Genomic DNA, 21,091 nt, shown 5'->3' on the forward strand with positions numbered 1-21,091 from the left:
GCCAGGGAACCCATCCAAAATTTACACAGAGTTGAGTTTAAATGCCGACACTGGCACAACAGTGCTAAGGGAACATATCCCATTATTTACCCACTATTAAAGGGTAACTCCACCAATTTTACACGTTAAAGTGTTTTGGGTCTTTGGGAGTTCTAACGAATACAGTATGTGAAAAAAGTAGTATAAAGTCTTTTGTTGCTCCGGAGGAAGCTGTAAGAAAATGGGTGAATTAACTCCAGTGATGTCACTTAGTGGCTTAGTTGCATTGTGGGTAATGTAGGCCCCAGGTTTTGAAAAGGAAGAAGAATGTGTGGATTATAAAAGGTGACATGTCTGGTTTTGCTCTCGACTTTAATCATTGCTAGACCAGTCGACTACTTTTCAAAACCTGCTGCCTATTACCCACAGTGCAACTGAGTCACTGAGTGACATCACCGGAGGCAATTTATCAGATCATACGCAGCTTCCTCTGGACCCACAAAAGGCTTTACACAACTTTTTTCACATATGCAGTAGTACTCCCTTAGACCTAAACGTACCCTTTAAATAGTGTTGTGACGTTAAATAAATATTGACAGACCTCAGCTTTGCGCATGTTTTCTTTGGTGTCTTCTATCTTCATCTCCAGGTCTAGTCTGCCCTGCTCTGAGGGTGGCAAACCATGACTCTCACACTCCTCCAGACACTGAAAATCAAACATACAAACACTGATTAGAAATAGCGTGTGTGTGTGTTGACCTTCATTCTTATTCACATGTGAGTGTGTGTGTCAATCTTACTCTCTTGTAATGTATGATGTTCTTATGTTCTCTGGCCACTCTGGTTGCCCATTTCCTGGCCTCCTTGTTCAGACTGTGCTCCTCCGTCGTTCCCGTCTCCGACTCCAGCTGACGACTCTAATATAGACAAACACACGCACACATACCAGACAGGCATGGGTAAACACACACCCAGCCCCGCACACACACACACACACACACCAGCATGGCAAGCAAACACACATAAAAGCACAAATAAGTACACTGTTGGCAATAACAGCACAAGGTGTGTGATGTGCAGTAGCTGTTGATTAAGCTAAAGAAAGTGTGAGAAAGATTGTTTCCTTCTCACGTAATTAATACAGCGTGTGTTGCAAAGCTCTATTGTTATCCTCTTGGATGCTATCAGAACCACATGTGAAAGAGCGCGAGTGTGTGTGAGAACGTCTGTGCAACTGTGTGTTTAGATGTGCACTTTCAGAGAAAGCAGGTGGTGCATGGGGGCAGGACTTTTTGATTTTGACTTTTGTTTGTTTTTCTAGATAAAAAAAACACATGTGAGCCTGTAAAAGAATCAGCACGACTCTCTGGATAAAAACTGTTTCTAGAGAGACAGACGTATTAAATGTGTCTCTAAGTTTACGCACCTATTTCCACCATTTACCATTTGGACAGCACCAGCGTAAACTTTATTTTAAAGACCCTGAAAACTTACTTTTTCATTCAGCTTCTTACTGTGAGTAAAGGGATACACAAGAATGCACTTCTAAGTTAAAACAGTGACTCAAGTTTAATCTTTTCATTGCTGACTATACAGGATGAGCGATACAAAAATTATACTTTTAGTACACATGTAACTCTGCTGCTTGAGTTTTTTAACAATCCTAACCTGTGTCCTCCATTCATCTATGTGTCTACATGTGATGGCAAATTCTGTGGCATATATCAGTGGCCTGTAATGTTTCTAAAATTAGCAAAAATGTAAAGCATGACATCTATTCTGGCTATAGACCGAAGATAATTGCCACTTTAAACAAAAACAAACTGAGCCTCAGGATGTACATACATTTAGTGTCATTGATTTGTGTTCACAGGCCTGAGAGGCTGCTGTTCCCATAATTTGATAATAAAAGTGTGTTACCCAGACTTAAAGTACAGGATATTTTAATTGCAAGTTTCCATGCACATCATATCTATTAATTATGTGCTGCTTCAGTAACAAGAAGGCATAAATCTGGCTAAGTATAGGTGTGAAACGAAGAGTATTACATGGGAGATTTACGGCTTAATTACATTCAGGCGAAGGAGTATGGCAGGGAGTTAAGGCAGGGAGGCAGAAAACTAGATTAAAACAGTGGCTCTAAACTGACGTGTCATGGAGGGTAGTTAATGTGTGCTTTCATAGCTTGCTAAAATTGAGCTCCTGGAGTATATAAAGTTTCTTTCAGGTGGCCTACCAGCATCTACATGTCACAGATAAAATGTGAATACTTGCATGAATCTTCACCTTGCCAGTGACCTTTCATTGATTCTCCTCATTTTGTATATCAGCTTTATGATTAGCCCTAAAAAAGGCTTAAAGTGTTCAGCTGGTCAATGTGAAACAACTGTGTGAGCTAATATAAGACACAGCGCAGTACAGTACAAACTAATCTTTCTTTTATATTTTCAATTATGATGATGTAGTGGGGACCTTTAGCAGATATGACCAAGTTAATCAGACTGCATTTGAAATGTGCTAATGTGCCAATGTCAAGTTTTAATTTATTTAATCAGGGTCAGCCATTAGTAACTACTACTGAAGTGATTAAAAGGCAAAGTGATGTCCAGTCAGCCTGCCAGCTAAGAGAAAAGTGAAGTACAGCACAGTTGAGTGATGGTACTGTACTTCAATAACAACCTCCACTGTCATAATAACAGTCATTCTGAGTACTGTATGGGACAACTGTGTTATTCTCAAACCACAGGGATGAAGAGTGTGGTAGTCTGTGTGTTTGGGAGGAACAGAATATCCTGGTGGGAAAGCGTGAGTTAAAATTTTGAGACTCATGATGTAATCGCAATGTCTCTGATTTAATTAAAGCTGAGGACTCTTGTTCTGTATCATCTCCTCACTCTAAGGCAAACATGTAAAAGAAAAAATGATGTTTTTGCCACGAAAACAAGATACAGATGTCTTTACTAATGCAAATTTGCATCATTTTGACATCTACTAGGCTCCAATTGTTTTCTAAAAAAGGATCTCTCTGCACAGCTTCCAGAGACGTACCGCTGTCTTGACTAATATAATACAACACACTGAACAGTGTCTGTATCACACTTAAGTAGAGGCAGCTGTATTATTATGTGAGCTGTTTCAATGGATTTTAAAAAAGGCACTGGTAGTCCAGGACTGGAAGATGTTTGCACAACCTGCAGCAGTACAGACAGCTGTTTGTGCCTTCTGTGACTGTGACAAATGCATTTCTATGATTAGACTTATTATATGCATAAATGGCAAATAGAAAAACACATTAAAGGTGTTATCCTAATAAACCAAGAGGGACAATAAGTGTAAAGGTAAAGAGTTGCTTGTAAACCTGACTAGAATGCCTACATCAATCCAATTTAGTTTAGTCTTAGTTATATTGTAGATGCAGACATTTAAAATAATACAATTCCTGATTATTTGGACAGAGTTTCGTCAAACAACACTAAAACCTTTGCTTATTCACATTCAGCATGTAGTTTGATTTTGGTGTGATGGTTCGGTAAGAGTGAGCTCACACAGATTCGAACAAAGAAAATATACACACACAAACAACAACAACAAAAAAAGAAAAGCAAAACAAGTACGCAGGCGGTCATTCTGCCTGCTGCAAATCATATTTTAAACTCATAACACACGTATCAATGTGCAAATGAAATCACACACACCAAACATTTGACTCATTTATCATCAGGAGAGCGATGACAGCCAGTGATATCTCAAAAGATGATGCAAAAACAAAAAGGTTACAGCATCTAATGAGTCATTTGGTGCTGGAAGTGTATTGCTCACAAAGATATGACAGTATGACAGCTTTACAGTGCTGTGACGCCACTGTCATAACAGTGTTGTTCAGTAATCCAAGAAAATGCAGCTCTATTGTTTCATTATCCTGGAGCAACAAGACAATGCAGGGTATACAGTGCTCTGATAGTAATATCACTGCAGCAAAGATAATTAGCTTTAATAGATGGGTTTCTTGTTTACAAGCAATAAAAGATGCATACGCAGCACGGGGTAGAAAACTCATTGGTACTTTGTCATGATAACATTATTTTAAACATTCAGAAATAAAGCAACGACAACAAAATTATTATGTAGAAGGACAAATGTATGCAACACTCATCTTTGCATTTCTAACACTTTTTTTATCTTTAACCACATGCCACCTTTGCTAGACATCTGTCAGCTCTGCCTGGCTGACATGACGCATATTCCCGTGAGAAAACAGCACGCAGTAGCAGCAATAATGCTAACCCAGACTGCACAAAGTTAGCTCTACAGGAGAGTGACAAATTATCTGTGAGTGAAAACATCAACAGGCAGCACAAAAAGCACAAAAGTTATTTTTGTTTTCAAGCCCCTGCATGTGAATGCATCTCACTGGTGACAACACTCAGAAACCCATCTATAGTAATGGCTGAATAGTAGGTAGATAGTGTAGGCTAGTAGTCAGAGGAGTGATGAGTTTATTAGGTATCAAATGAGAAAAATGTGAAACAATTGCTGCTTTTTTACTCTAGTCTGATTACTCTATTGTTACATAAAACGTAAGTTAAAACGAAGTGTATGACTGAATTCATCTGAACCAGTAATTCAGAGCTTCACACATATTGGTCATTACTATTCTTAGTTTTTACACCAGTGGTGGTCATGATGACATGGGTGTAATCACAGCCACGCCTGTGTGTTGATGCTGCAGCATGCAACAGTCATCATGGGTATGTTACAGACACACATGGGGGTTCTGATAACTAAAGTTCCTTGCAATAACTTTTACAGTTATCAAATAAAAGAGGAAAATATACACACACCATTTGTGTGAATATGGATCCAACTGCTAGTTGTGAAGATGAATAAAGTTTTGAGAGTGTTTCTCATGCACATGCTCATAATCCCCTGTGTACAAAGTCTTTGTGTTGAAGCTGGCTAGACATGTTGTAAAGGCTCCTCACATTCTGTTTAGGAAGAGGGATGGGTCCACGCTGCTTGCCAAGAAAGGTAATTTGGATGTAAAGGTTAGTGTTGTTGTTTTAATGGGTTTTAACTGTCTGGAGTGCAGGGTTAAGTCATGAATAAAAGCAGCTGTCCAACAAAAACCTTAGATTTAAGCAGTCTCATTAAGAAGAGAGTGACATGTATAATATGTTTTAACATTTATTTTTTTTAGGTCAGTGACCTGACTCAGTGTTTTATTGTTATCTTTAATTGACCTCTCTTCCTAAACCATCATTATGAGAGAGGCAGATAGGCGTTTAAAGACTTAGAGAAATATGCATAACCTTGGAATTATCATCATTTTTCAACAGAATATGAAATCTATTCTTCTAAATCAGATTTTCTTTTGCAGTGGGTTTGATTCTGAGCATACACCAGACTGATGATGAAGTGTGCTATGCAAATCAATGTGTCTATACATAAATAGCAGTCATTTTATGTAAGGCACATATATTTTCAGTGGCATGCCAATCATCGTACCAGGTGTTAAACATTATTAAAATAATTTCCCATGCTTAGTTACATGTACATAATCAAGTGAATGTCACCAAGACAGACATATAAATAAATAGACATGAATGGAGTAGATGATCCATGTTTTGTGTCAGGAATGAGGATGGGAATGCTAACAACAGTTAAGACTACCTGTGCCAGGGTCATTCTCATGGCACTGACGGGCGACGGCTCAATGTCCACCAACTGCTGCACCGAGCTCAGAGTCTGGCACACGCACATACACACGCACAGCAGAGCAACCGCGCACCCACGTACCCAAGAGCAGCAGTGCAGGCACACAGACACACAAATACAAGGAGGGAGGTTAATGGAAAGAAAGTTCAGGGAAAAGTGTTAGCAACAGGATTAGGAAGACACAGGGAAGGAATAGCACATTGTTTCGAGAAATGTTAGAGCACCAGTTTGTGTATAGGAGAAAGGAAAAGATCAGAGAGGGAAAGAACATTTGGCAGAGAGAGTGAAAGAAGCTGAGAAACAAGAGAGCACAAAGTGACTCAGACACAAGAGAAAAGGATAGCTGTAGAGGAATTAGGACCACGGTCCACTGGGAGACGTCTCTTTTTCAGCCGCCAATCCTTAACAAGGCCCCATGAGGGGTGAGACAGCATGATTCTACTGCTGCAACATGATCACACGGGTGCTGATCGATTCACGACAATTTGAAATATTTTCAACATTCAGCAACCATTTTGATTTGACAGAAAAAGTTTAGCTTACGTAAATGATGAAAAGAAGTTCGGACTACAAAGAAAAGTCCCCAGTGGACGCGTAACACTTGTCATCGAAATTATTAATATCAGAACACAGAGCAGATTCATGCTTCTGGCATGCTGTCACCAGACACTAGTTAAGTGGACAAGTACATCCTAACATAAAGAAATATCCAAAGGCTGGAAACAAAAGAGCCAAAGATCTCTCTGGAGAATAAGAATGATCAGAGCTATGGTTCTCTGATTTCCAGCTTGGCAAGCCTCTCAGCCCCAGATGTATTCATGGGATTCTCTAAAATCATCGGAATGAAAGGTACTCAGCTGCTTGAGATGCGCTCAGGATTTTAGCCACATAGTATATCCAAAATACAGTATTTGAGGGGACGAAGAAGAATGAGGAAGGAAACGACCACATGTGTGTCTGTTTGAAAGAGGCAGGCAGGGAGAGATGGAGCGACTGTACTGCTGTGTGAACAGGTTCATATACAAACAATACAGGCTAAACAACATAGTACTCAAACAGCCCAACAGCCCAGAGCTGCATGTGTATGGATATGAATACAGTGGATGTGTGTGCAGCTATGTGCATCTCACCGTGTCACATTCGCTCGGCTGGAACTGGAAGTCGTGTGCTTTGTGAAACACTGGGTTCTCCTGCATGAACAACTGCTGGTTGAATTCTTGTATTATCTGAGAGGAAGACAGAAGGAGACCGTTTTAATCCAGGGCCACGGAAAAGTTTATATTGTAATCCGATGTGACCTCAGAGAAACAGGCGCTGAATGTGGCTTCTGTTCGCCGAATTGAACTACAAACATTTTTGCAGCCACATTTCACACCTTCGGTTGGTGAGTACTTCGTATTCACACATACACTGGGTTTGATATTTAGAGTGTCACTTTAATGGCATCCATGTTGTGAGGAGAGCATAGTAAAGTCAAGTAACTTCAGACAAAAACGACAAAAAGTAATTTGACTCTAAACACGAAGTAGAACACTTGTTCTGAATGCTGATCTTGCACTGTTGTACCTAACAATTATATTGTGGTTATTTCATAATCAATGCCGACTGAACAATGTTCAACAGAGAAGAATGGAAAAGTATTTAGGTGCTTAACTTCAATGCATGTCACAGCATCATGCAAGAAAAGTGGTGAAAATTAGCATGTCCACTCGGGTGGACACTGATGGTGCTGATCAGAGCTGGTGCTGATAAATACCTGTGACTATGTAATTTCACGCGGAAATGATTTAAATGATGTCACTGGGTGTTAGTGGGTGCTTGTCTGAGCTGCTGCAGGTGATGGTGTATTGAGAGGTGTTGAACTCTGCTGACTAGCCTGCATACGCTGTATTAACGAAATCCAATCATGGTGCGGTGTTTTGCTTATAAAGCGATCCCTCTCCCTTTGAGAATGGTTTCAGCTTCATTTAGAACAGACTGCAAGTTTTACACTGACACACAAACACAACATTTCTTTATTTCTTACTAACTGTGTTTCAGCATTTATTTTTTGGCTTCCCTCGAGATGACTTGTTTGCATTCTTGCATTGCTCATTTTCAAGTTGTTTTTATTAAAATGCTGTGTGCGAACAATTCTTCCAAACTCTAATCCGAGGCACAATTTCCCCAGCGTGCAACGTAAGAAAAATAGTGCTGAGTAATAACAAATGAACTCAAAATGTCAAGGTGTCCTATTCACCTCACTGAAGAAATAGACATTGTTTTGGCAAAATTAGCACTTTGATCATGCCATGATGTCAAGAACATTGATGTTGTCGGTGTCTGTTTTGCATTTCAACAAGCACTAACTTAAACTTAAATTAATACAGAAGGTCTCTGTCTCTCACCACATCTGACTCACCCTGGTGGATTTGTCCAACAGGAACTGGAAGGTGTTGTGGGAAGCCTGGGAGGCCTCTAGCTCGGTACGAGACAGCGCCACCAGGTAGTCTTTCACATGCTCGTAGATCCTGCCATCCAAGGCCTAGAGGACAGAGAGAGAGAAGGGCCTCTGGTTTACAGTGAAGAATGGATTAATTCAATATAATTTTATAATCCTTAATAATGTCAAGAGCACAAGTGAATCAGGAGGAGACGTCAAGAAAGAGACAGACAGAGGGTCAAAGAGTCAGGCGATTTACTACAAAAGCTTTAGCAACATACAGTACTTTGTTCATTCAGACATAATGAGCAAATTCACACGACACCATCTTTGTAAAATAGTGTTATTTCTCATCATCAAACTTCCAGTAATCATTTAACCTCAGCCAATTTGTAACTGCGAGCTTGATTGTAACAAAGCCTGGTGAAACAACTCTCATTAAGGCATGTGTTGGTTAAAGTTGCACTAGTTTGTTAACACGAGAAAGGGATATGCAGAAAAAGTTTGGGATTATTTTCATTGTCGATTATTCTGCCAATTATTGATAAGTTGTGTGGTGTTTAAAATGTCAGATAATGGCGAAAAATGTCAGTGTTTTCCAAAAGCCCACAATACCATTCTCAAATGTCTTGTTTTGTCCACAACCCAAAGATATTCAGTTTACTGTCATAGAGTAAAGACACATTTAAGAAGCTGGAATCAGAGAAATGTGACTTTTTTTCTAAAACTGATTAATTTATTATCAAAATAACTGGTGATTAATACAACTAAACGTTGCAGCTATAGTTTACATATAACCTGCTAACACATTAATATAATTTCCACTGAAACCAGAAGCTTTTGTAGTATTCATGCATCATTGGGCAGACTGCCCATTCTTTACACAGTTTCAGTTCTCAAAAAACACTTTAACTTTCAGAGTCACATTAATAGAAAAGTCAGACATGTTGTTTCTGCCCTCAGGTGACAATATGATATAAACACAACCCCCATGTTGTGTGATTAGAGCTCATCTAAGGACTGTGTGGGCGTGTACACAATGTGATTGATTGACAGCTTCCCCTCTCTCCTGTTTGTTTTGTTGCACTTGTTAGAGTGAGACAACTTTAGCATGAGTTTAGTTGTTCCAAGTTTAAAACACCTGTGTGGGTGTTTAAATTAAAGATGGATAAAGAAAAACAAAAATACTGATCAATTTGATTGAGTGATTTCTTACACACACATGCATGCATGCCACCACTGGCCTGGCATCACAGCCAACTCTAAAAATAATTTCTAATCTCAATGGAGTATATAATATGTTGCCTTATACAACAGAACACAGGTTTCAATGGAGTGAACTGTGGAAGAGAGAAAGGAAATAGAGAAGAGAAAGAGACAAACAATGAGAGGTAGAAAGTCAAAGGAAGGACAGAAACCGAGCAGATGTTTTCATTTGACAGCTCTTATCGTTACAGGTTCTGATGCACCGATATAAAGACATTTTAATGAAGTATGCCATCCAAATGAACAGCCTTTCTATGGGGAGGCTGTGGTAATGCTGCCAAGCTGGAAGCCAGGCTGCCAAACAGACAGATCAGACAGAGAGGAATGAGAGAGAGGCTAATAACGAGGAGGAGAAGAGGAGGTAAGAGAGGACGAGTGAGCATTTGAAAAAGGTATGAAAGAGCCAGAGAGAGAGACAGACAGGAAAATGAGTGTAGGGGAGATGAGTGTGTGAGAGAGAGAGAGAGAGAGAGAGAAGTGTTCTTTGGATAGCGCTCCAACAGCTGCAGGGGAAGGTGAAGGGGTTCAGATTCCAATTCAACAAAACAGAGAGACCGCAGACACACACATACACGTGCACACACGCGCACGCACACACACACACACACACACACACACACACACACACACGCACACACACACACACACACACACAAACTCTCAAATACTCAGACGCTCACACTCTCCTCTAGCCAAAGTACCTTATAAAAGCTCACACTCTCAGAAACCTGCACTCCCTCTGTGCTGGCCAGGGGATGTTTTAGGCCAAGTCTGCAACCTCCCACTAACAAACACACTCACTTTTCTTAAACAGACACGCGAGTAAACACATACGAAAACATGTTTTTAACCCCCACAAATGTAACATTTGCACACACACAGGACAGACTAAAACAATGGGAATTTGACAAGGAAATTATGTCATTAAGGGTGTGTTGTTGGCTGACTTCTCTCTAAATGTTCCCTCATCACTCTGCTCATTTCCTCCTCCCCCTTTCTTCCCTCCCTCCCCTCCTTCTTTCATCCATTTACGGTAGTGTTGAAACGGAGTGAGTCAGCTTCCAGAAAAAGCCCCGTCCCCATAATCACTGGTCAGTGTGTGTGTGTGTGTGTGTGTGTGTTTGGGTTGAATGACTGCATCAGTCTGAACAATAAGTGCAGCACAGTGGAGCAGACAGGGCAGCAGAGGTGTAAGTGTAAGAGAGTGTGTGTCTGGCAGACGGGCGGCGAAAAGAGCATCGGCTGCCAACAGCAGAGGGAGACGTGGAGCAGGCTGTTCCTCCACTGCCCTTTCACAACAACTGTCGCATTGACAAGGACAGTAGCTCTCAGTGAAAGATACATGTTATTCCTGCATCCACAGTCAGCGTAGTTAGTGTTTATGAAGTGAAGTTCAGATCTACACAAGGCCTTCAATTACAAAAGTTCTCATCCCTCATTCAGTAGAATAACCACTCTTTTATCTCGCAGACATGTTCTCACAGTCAGCTGAGTATCTTCTTCTGTATGGTCTAAGATTAAAGGCAGAGAAGGTCTTGATTGAGCTGAAGGGAGCTGATGAACTTCCACTGCCACACAACTATGTGTATCCAGGGGTGGAATGTAACCAAGCTTGTTGACTGAAGTACTTATACTTAACTTGTTACTTTCTACTTATACTCCACCACAATCCAGAGGCAAATGTTGTACATTTTTACCGCACTGCAATTGTTTTACAGGGTGTGTTACTTTACAAATTGATTTTTTGCATACAAAGCATATGAAATATAAATTAAATTGAATGTTTTGTTATAACTAAACCACATAACTTGGTCTATTAGTCTGTAAGTAGATTGACAGAAAATTAATAGGCAACTATTTTTGTCATTGCTCAAGTCATTTTTCATGTGAACATTTACAAACGCTTCTTAAATGTGAGGATTTGCTGCTTTTCCTTTTAATTATTTAAATTATTCTAACTTATTTCTAATCATTTAAAAATTAAAAAAAAATAATTAAATAAATTAAAATTAGACCTACCTCAACCAACTACAGCAATAACATGCTTACTGCTTAAACATTAATGCATGAGTAATAATATGATGTCATATGATCAGTCGGAGCGGCCAATTTTCAGCATAATGAATACTTTAACTTAATATTTTAAGTACATTTTCCTGATGGTATTTCCCCTCCTCAGTGTTTTCAAGTGGTATTATTGTTGGCGCTGCTGTTACAAAGACAACTAGATTGTTTCCGTTTTCCTCAGAGTCGCAAATAACAACAACACAAAGAACGCAAGTTTATTCAATCATTTAGTCTATAATAAATGGCAAATAAACCTTCCTTTTCCCTGGTGAACGTGTGCCCGGTGGTAGACAAAACTGTATAGTGATAGCAAGGTTTAGAGGGAACCAATGTAAACACAGATGCTTTCTTTATTCTATGTCCATAACATTGTGCAATCAACATTTACTTCATAATGATTCATTGAAGCAGAAAACTTGTCATTGCCACTTAATGTAAGATTTTAAATGCAGTACTTTTACTTATAAAGGAGTGTTTTTACAGTGTGGTATGAGTACTTTTAGTTAAGTAAACAAACTCCTTCCTCCACTGTTTGTAACTAATCTGATTAAAAGTAATTTAGAGGTATGTATGTCCCTATTACAAGATGTCCTCCCATGGCCACATCCAATGACTTGTGTTCACAGCAATGCAAAGAGTACGGTTGATTATATAGGAGGAAAATAAATATAGTCTGAAATGGAGACAGTGCTAAAAAAACATGATGAATGGAAAAGCCACACAAAAAACTGGGTTGCTGTTTTCTGGGATGTATTGGTTATGCATATATTCTATGGCTGCTATTATTCTTATGTTTGCCACTGATGCCGTTTTCTGTGCTGTGTTTCTAAACATTTCTCTGTGGAGCCAAACTGTCTGTGAAAATAACTTTTATTGTGATGCAGATTTTGGCGTTATCAGTGACTTTCAGGTGAAGACCTGTAAACAAAACAAATATTGTATAAAACTGCAGTGGAGGGAGAGGGGACGAGCAGATTGGTTCCCTCTGGCAATGTCCCTCATTTTCTTTGTGTGTTTGCGTACATGTATTTGTGTATGTGCATATTTCCCCGCAGTCCTGTCCTTCTGTCACAAGGAGCTAAGGATCTATTATTCAGAATGGCCTCGTACTATAGATGCTCATACATGCCTGAGGGGCAGAGTATGTGAGGGCGAGGGAGAAGAAAATCTGAAGAAATTATCCAAGGCTGAAAGAGCAAAGAAAGACACAGAAAGCCGAAGAAAAAGAAAGACAGCAAGACAGGCAGATAGGAACATTAATGAGCTTCACCTTAAGAAAAACAAGTCACATAACCAATGTGCATGTCTCCCTGTGTGTGTGTGCTGCAAAATCAGTCATGTCTGAGACTGATTACTGTGGCAAAATAAAACCTCCCACATGTGATGTCTGTGTGTCTCTGTGAGTGTGTGTGTGTGTGTCAGACTGACATGTTTGCACAGTATTTAAAAGGATGACATCACCATCACTCAGCTGCTTATGTTCACAAAGTTGCTGAGGTGTGCCTGTCTGGGAAGGACTGTCATTTTCTGTGTGTGAATGTGTCTGTCTGTCGTGCACACTCATTATTAGATTATTACCAAATTAAAGGTCCAGTGTGAAAGATTTAGAGGGATTAAGGGGCAGAAATGGAAAATAATATCCATAATTATGATTTCATTAGGTATAATGACCTGAAATTAAGAATAGTGTGTTTTCACTACTTTTGAATGAGCATTTTATATCTACAGAGAGAGCAGGTCCTCTTCTGCAGAGCTATGTTGCACTGACATGTTTCTATAGTGGCCCAGAACGGACAAACCTAACACTGGCTCTAGAGAGGGCCTTTCACTAGGGATGCCCGATATTTTCATACCAATACCAATAATTTCCTGCTTCTCATGGCTGATACTGATAAGATAACCGATAAGTTCACATTTTTGTATTTTTGAAAGCATCTCCTAACCTGTAGTTTATGCACACCGGAGCGTATCACGTCTATAATTATCACTAAAGTGATCATTTCACAGATACCGATAAATAGCCGATAACATAAACTTCCCAATATCGGGCAGAAATACGAATGGTGCATCTCTACCTTTCGCCAGTTTGGCGGCCACCATAGGGGAGGGTGAGATGCAGGGTTTTCAGTTGGTCGCAATCTGCAACATCACCGCTACTGTAGATGCCACTAAATCCTACACATTGGGCCTTTAAGGCATTACTCCACAAGTATCATAGTTTCAGATTAGGTGGATTTATTATTTGTGTTCAATTTTAGTCTACTTCTCATCCTTTATTGATTTTATTCTTTTATTTATCTCTATTTTTGCATTACTTTTCCTCTCTCATTCTTTTTCTGTGATTTTTCCCTTATGGCTTTTAGTCCTTTTACCGGTCATGACTCATATTGTGTCTTTTTGTTTTACATTTTCTGTTCTGTCTTCTTGTTTTAACTCACCTTAGACTTGACTTCCTTGTGTTTGGCTTGACTATTGAGTGTTTATTCTGTAATACTGTCTTCCCAAGTTTCCTGCTTTTGCTTGTTTGTCCAAGCACTTTGTAAACTCTATTTTTAAAGGTGCTCTATGAATAAAGTTTATTATTAAGTCAGGTACCAAATTAGTGAACAGACCTGGATTTCTTGTCTTGTAACCACAATGGCATGCAGATATTTTAGTCTGATTCCTTCCTGTGTTTTGATGCTGTGATTGTGCCAGAAAGGTCATGTAGTACCAGATAGAGCACAGTGTTTCTGCACACAAACAGCAGCTTGCTAACACTGACGGAAGAAAAATGAGGGTTGACAAGTGGCTTCTGTGTCATAACACTTTAACATGATTACCTTGTAGTGATGAGGTTAGGATGACTTAAATGAAGAAACCTGCATCCCGCACCCATATTAACAAAACTCGCAATCAAGTCATCAGTGATGCACAGTTGCATGCCACATGAAGGTGCCAGATGCGGCACAGAAAACGATACAGCAAACTTATTTGCATCCATCCTGTGGTGACCTTTCATACTGTCTCGCCAGTACAAAACAGTTTTTAAATTGAGAAACTCTCAAAGCTTTGAGAGAATTCCTCTTGCTACAGTTCATTCAACATTGTGTAAATTCAAATTTCATGCCTACAAATCATTTAGTAAGGATGGCTCATTTTGCAGGTTTTTTCTTCACATAAGCCCCTTTGGAATAATAAATCCAGAGAACTCTATGACTTTCTTTGAAGACTCAAAACTGTGAAATCATCACTTTTTCATGTACGCTTTTCCCCTCTCCAGCTACTTCAGTGATGCTGAGAGGGAGTCTGACTGTGTGCACTCATAAAGCAAACATTTTATCCCAGCTTTAATTCAAAGTAGCTCCCCCACTTTGAATTTTTCGAATCAGAAAATGTGTCCCCGTTCCTGGAAAATCCCTCTGGGTATTATTAGTGTAATACAAATGCAGTTTTACTAAAATGTCCACATTCATCAGAAAGGACAAGAATTTTCTCTCACACCACTCACATCTTTATCTTTATGCAACCTGACTTACCTGTATGCAGTGCAGTAGATCTGTATGGTAGTACCGATCATGGTGAGCATTGGCAGCAGCTAGCGTTAGCAAGTAATCATTCCTGGCCTGTGTCGCCTTGGAGTTACAGTCACTTCTCTTAGCTTTCAACTGGAATGAAAGAGAGACAGACGATATTGCAACACTGCACTACAGCAACAGACTGGAGCTTTAAGCTTTAAGTGGTTTCAGAACATGAATCTCTTTCCAGCTTTAGGGCTCATTAGAGAGGCAAAGACAAACAACAACTTTTTATTTTCGTATCATGGCTTAAATGAGCCTGCTTGAAAGTTTTGCCTTAAGAGGGAGGGATAGTCTTTGTGTCTTTGCGAGTGAGCCCTCTTACCTTTACACTTGCTTTCTGTAAACTAATTCTTGACTGAAAAAGACCCAGTTTAGACCTGAAAAACAAAACAAGAGCACGTAAAGAAGGTTAATCAATTTCTCATTTTAACTTTGGCAAATTAATATGAAGTTATCCATGCTTGCACGCTTAAAGGTACCCTGTGGAGTTAAGGACAACTAATGATTTTTGTTTTGTACCGCAAGTGCACACAAGGACACACTACCGCTCGTGAAAAGTTGTTGCCAGTAAATGTGTGCAACGCAGCACCGTGCCAACAAAGGCAGTGAAGAAGAAGGCTGCTCCTAAGTAAACATGAATACAAACTGGTGGAATATAAAATAAGGGATGCACAATAAAGATTTTTTATATATTGATAACCGATAATAACGTGCTTCTGATGGCCAATACCGATAAGATGACTTATAATTTCCCATTTTTGTATTTTATAAAGAAGCTCATAACATGCAGTTTATGCACACCTGAGGGCAAAGAAGGATGATTAACTATTCATCAGTTCTGATAAGATTTGCCCTCATCCCTCCTCTCAGAACTATTGTTTAACGTGTAATGCAAACTGCAGTCATGTCGTCTTCATAAAATATATTAAAAATCAGCCTTTTAAACATGTTTGTTTGGCCTTGTATTTTAATGAACACACCAAAATGACGCACACTGAACATCGATTTTGTTTGTTTGTTTCCAAAAAAAAAACTCCTGAGGGTCCCTTTTATGCAAAAGACATGCACTAACACCACCCACCATCCTGTACACTCACACCCCGCACATTGTTTTGTCTTTTAACACCTCTGTTGGCACTTGATTCATTCACAAAGATTTAATAAACAAATATTAACAACAGGGTATGGTAGAAAGGAGAAAAATACTCAGAGCTTTCGACATCGTAACTCTCATGTCTAACCTCTGCTTCAAAGCAGGCATCATATATTGACCCTGAAAAGGCTGGAGCGTGACAGCAATAAATCTCCGCCTGATCCAGCCACTGTGATTTATATAGATGGTGATATCAGAAAGACCTGCCCGAGAAAATGATGCAGTGAGCCTGTGTCCATGCATGCGTGTGCGTTTGTGTGTGGTCTGCTTTTTTGTGCAATGAAAACTGCCTTTGTGAGCATTCCCTTAACTCTCACACATGCATGCAAAGCGCATTACGGCGTGTTAACGTCTGTCGCTTGTCTGTACGTGCGATTATGTGTGGTGTGTTTCTACCAATGTTGCTCTGCTTTATGCGCCAAGTAGTGTTAAAGTATAAAGTCTGTGTCTGTGTCTCTGCATCAATGCCAATTTTCTTCTTGTGTGTCCCTTGCACCCTACAATGAGTAATGTCTCTGCATTTTGCTCGACTGAGACACACACACACACTCACATAATGGCACAGCGGCAATGCAGTAATTTCTGTGGCTGTGTCTTTCTACTGAGTGATAGAGAACAGAAAAGAGTTGACTGGCCAATCGATGTGGGAGCTAACCGGAGCTGAGAATTCAATGAAGTGAAAATGCCACCATAGCTGCTGCTACCTAGGGCTGGGAGGGAAGCAACTCTCAACACTATTGGATCGAACTTTGGTAGTACTTATGGGACTGCAAGGCTTCATTATAGTAAAATCCTTCAAAGGAAGAAATGACCATTTTAAAATTTTAAATGTCTACTGTCTGAAGTTGTCAAAAGCATCATTACTTTTAAAACTATCAAACAACACGATATTCGCACTCGATGGTATCGAAAGTACCAAATCTATTAAAAAAAAGATCTACAATCAGATTTCCAATTCAAGGTGTTCTGTACTGATGCACTTGTGGTGTTTTTCTCCCATTTTAAATTTGTATTTACTTTGCCTGACTCTCTCTCATAAACATACAGCATGTAGATGACTGCCTCGCTCAGCCTTAATGATGATGTTTCTCTCCCTCTCTCTCTCTATCACACACACACACGCACACACACACACACACACACATACACACACACACACACACACACACACACACTCTCTCTCTCTCTCTCTCTCTCTCTCTCTCTGTGAGGTTAACCAACTTTGTACTCTTGATAGTATTCCTTCTGACAATGGAGACCATCTGTTCAGTCACAGCATTTTTAATTTCTACACACACACACACATGCACGCTGTAGTGGTGAACTCACTTGGCCTCTATGTCAGCCTTCTCTCGTACAGCGTGCGCAACCTGCTCACAGTCGTAGTATTTTTTCTTGGCTTTGGCCAGCTCTTTCACCGACTCCTGCAGCTCTGCTTGAATGCCGCTCAACTGATCTATGGTCTGTGAGCGGGAGAAGGGAAAACAAGGCAGAGAAAGAGCAGACTGACATGAGTCACGTTAACTCAGTGCGATCACATGAATACATGTTGGAGAGAGGGATTGAGAACAAATACTGCTTAAGGAAACTATGACTAACTCTCACAGTCCACACACTCGCTCACCTTTTTGAGTTGCTGTTCCTTGTAGAGTCGAACAGTCTTGGCGGGATCTGATACTTGACTTTTGTAGTTGTCACACACGTTGAGCCTGGACTGGCTCACCTGCACGGTACCTTCTAAGTAGGACCTCCACACTGCATACACATTCCTAGTTGGAGAGAAAAGCACAAAAAAGCTGCTGTTCTGTAACTTGCACCCACATGAGCGACTGGCTAGAAAACCATAATATTCTCCTGCACCTTGAACAGGAAAAGATTTATGTATCAAGTGTTGCAGTAGTTGCTAGAACCAGCAAACACAAAACCAACACCAGTAAAACCATGAAATGTAGAGCTAGTAAATGTAGAGTCTCCATTTCTGGTTTTCAAAATAAGTTGGATGGATCCAGCTTGAGGTTTTATATTTCAGTGCCTCTGTTATGGTAAACACTGACTCATACATGTGCTTAGACCATATTATATTTTTTTAAGACTTTTGAAACAATCCAGCAGAGAGCAAGATTTGAATTTCATCAGAGCTACAAACTACAAGAGCAACATTAGTTTTTACCTGTGTTTTATGGGAAATGTGGCTGCATGCTCTATATGTATTATACTCACACACATTTACCTACCTGTAGTCTGTCCTCTGATCATCAGGGTTGATTCCGGGCCAGTCTCTCTTTAGGTACGAGCTTGCTAATTTCTGCAGAGCCTGAAAGAAGCACAAGTGCAATGATGAGGCACTGATTATCTCCTTTTTTGTGACTAGTTTGTACTGTTTCAGAATTACAGTAACTAAGGTGAATGACACAAATAAGGGACAAGATTTTTTGACATTGTCACCAGTGAATTAACTGTTAAGTTAGAAAGAAGCACATGTTTTGTTGACCAGCACTTTATTCTGAAGCTGCAACAGTCAATCGATAAATCAATCAGTTGTCAACTATTCAAATAATTGGCAACTATTTTGATAATCGATTTTGATCACATTTATTTTGACTTTAAAAAAAAACCCCAAATTCTCTAATTCCAGCTTAAAATGTGAATATTTTCTGGCTTCTTTACTCCTCTATGACAGTACACTCACTCATGAAAAAAACCAAGACATTTCAGGACGTCATCCTGGGTTTTGGCAAAGACTGATGGACATTTCTCCTCATTTACTGACAATTTATAGACCACACAACTAACCAATTAATCTGGAAAACAAACGACAGGTTGACAATGAAAAATGTGGTAGTTGCAGCCGTAGTTTTTAAGAGAGATTTTAAGACACTGTGGCAGGACTGCTAGAAGTTTCTCATAACATAACAACCTATTTTGGCACATATGAAGCTCTTTTCAAAGGCATGAAAAACTAACCGTTGACAATCATTTTGTAGGTTCCTCTTGACATATTTTCCTTTTTTCTCTGCATGGTAAGGGGAAGGTAGCCAGGTCAAGCCTTTACTAAGTACCCGGCTGAGTGTGAACATCTCAGATGTGGCTGTTTTTGACTTTATTCTTGCCGAGTGCCATTTTCTTCTGAGCAGTCATTTATATTTCTTTACACAGCCAAAATCTAAGCTGTTTCCACTATAAAACGGATCAGCTCTGTGTCAGCAGCTGTGAATCAGCCAGTCAGCTCCTGTGAGTACGAGCAGAAACCCAAGGGCTGCGAGAAAGGGTAACCTACATCCTCTGGACTGGGTCACTGTGTCAGTAGCAACAACTCGCAGACACTCTGCCCCCGTGAGCCTGTGGAGGGCGGAGGAGTGTGTGTTTGTGTGTGTGTGTGTGTGTGTGTGTGTGTGTAGGGCTGGGTAGGAGCGTAAATCCTCATTAATAAAACAGTTGTTAACAAACCAGAACAACAGCTACAACAACCCAATCAGCTTAGGAACACAATGATACTCCAGCCCTCCAAGGCACATTCTTCCCTTTATCCGTTTTATCACCCTGCCTGTAAATCTTCAAATCTCCTCCTTTGTCCCCCAGTCATTAACTCTCTGGTTACGTCTCACAGGCCTATTCTCAAATGTTCTGCTATCGCTCCCCTCATCCTCCTAACTGAATTTCCACATATCTCCATCCTTTCTCCACTTCTCTCTAATATATCTTTGTTCTCTCTCTCTCATCCAGCCCTTTTCACCTTTCACAGATGGTCATTGAGGCCATCAAAAAAAAAAACATCTACCAGTTCCCTCTCTTGAAAAATTTGAGGTCCTTCTAGCTGACACTCAAGTTCATGTCCTGGGGGAGACCGTGGCCCAGTGACCCTTGGCATCCATCAGCTAAATCCTCCTGAGGAAGGGACGAGAAGAGTTAGATCTGATAATCTAAGAACAACTCCCCATTTTACCTCAGCAGTGTTCCTCTTTGAGTAAACTGGCAGCCGATGGTGAAGTAAATATTTTGCCATCAATTAAACTGAGTGTAAGGGTCATACTGTGTCAGAGCTGCCTTCAAGATGAACGTAGCTTACATGCAGAAGAAGAAGTAACCTATTTCTAACTAACTGTGTACTTCCGGAAATGGTTAGCCAATGCCAGCCTCATTGACGTAAGCTACAGCAAGCGGTGTGATGTGCCAGAAAAACACCAGATGAAGTAAATTCAGACACACACAAAGAGTACCTAGGGCACAAAAACTGCTCTGTCCAATGCATGAGGAAACACGTTTGCTTCAAGAATAGTCAACCTCTCTCTCGTACTCTCTCTAGGGAAGGGTGGAGTGGGTGTGGACGGTTTTGATGAAAGGCTGTGAGGCTGTGTGAGTGTGCTTGTTAGAAAAGGAGGGGGAGTGTGTGAAGGAGGGCGGGAGGGACACACAACATTAAAATTGCAATAGAAGGGCCTGGGATTTAATTGCTTTCCTGCTGTATAAACAGGGATCATTTGTTTGAGTGTGTAACATCTATGTGTGTGTGTTTGGGGGGGGTTAAGTGAGGACAGTTATTGACAGCTGAAACAGCCACTGACTGTGAGCTGGCAGGCTGACAGGAAGAATGATTTGACAGCTTGACTTCCACACCACGATGCTCGCCATCAGTTTAACTCTCCTGTCTGATAATTACTCAAATCGCGCAAAAAAAAAAGCATAAAACCTGCTGCTGCTGCTGCTGCTGCTGAACAAGTGACTTACACTGCACCCTGCAACAGTCAAAATGTGTCAGATATCCTGAATGTGTACCAGCTGGACATCTGTGATTTGTCTTCGTTAGTGTCCCCTGCTGGACACTATGTGCACATAATTTCAACCAGTTGACAGTTGACATTCATTTAAGGACAGGTTTGCTTGTCTGTCTTAAAACAATGTGCCAAAACAGTGGAAAAGATTCTTTCCGAA

General features: G+C 40.2%; 1 protein-coding gene across 6 annotated transcripts in view; it reads right to left on the reverse strand.

The window, feature by feature from the left end:
* The window catches only part of fchsd2 (FCH and double SH3 domains 2), a 73,540-nt gene that overhangs the window by 20,069 nt on the left and 32,380 nt on the right, over positions 1–21,091 (reverse strand). For 5 of the 6 annotated variants that reach the window (XM_084350553.1, XM_084350549.1, XM_084350551.1 and 2 more), the window contains exons 4-13: positions 18,397–18,476; positions 17,787–17,931; positions 17,492–17,625; positions 15,332–15,386; positions 14,968–15,096; positions 8,096–8,218; positions 6,825–6,920; positions 5,650–5,724; positions 780–896; positions 581–685 (exon numbers count right to left, since the gene is read on the reverse strand). In XM_084350553.1, coding sequence (XP_084206679.1) covers positions 581–685; positions 780–896; positions 5,650–5,724; positions 6,825–6,920; positions 8,096–8,218; positions 14,968–15,096; positions 15,332–15,386; positions 17,492–17,625; positions 17,787–17,931; positions 18,397–18,476 — 1,059 coding nt within the window. The remainder of the gene's footprint in view (positions 1–580; positions 686–779; positions 897–5,649; positions 5,725–6,824; positions 6,921–8,095; positions 8,219–14,967; positions 15,097–15,331; positions 15,387–17,491; positions 17,626–17,786; positions 17,932–18,396; positions 18,477–21,091) is intronic. The other variant, XM_084350554.1, reaches the window with a different exon arrangement.

The sequence above is a fragment of the Pagrus pagrus genome (genome assembly GCF_965226575.1).
Source record: "Pagrus pagrus genome assembly, chromosome: 4".
NCBI lineage: Eukaryota > Metazoa > Chordata > Actinopteri > Spariformes > Sparidae > Pagrus > Pagrus pagrus.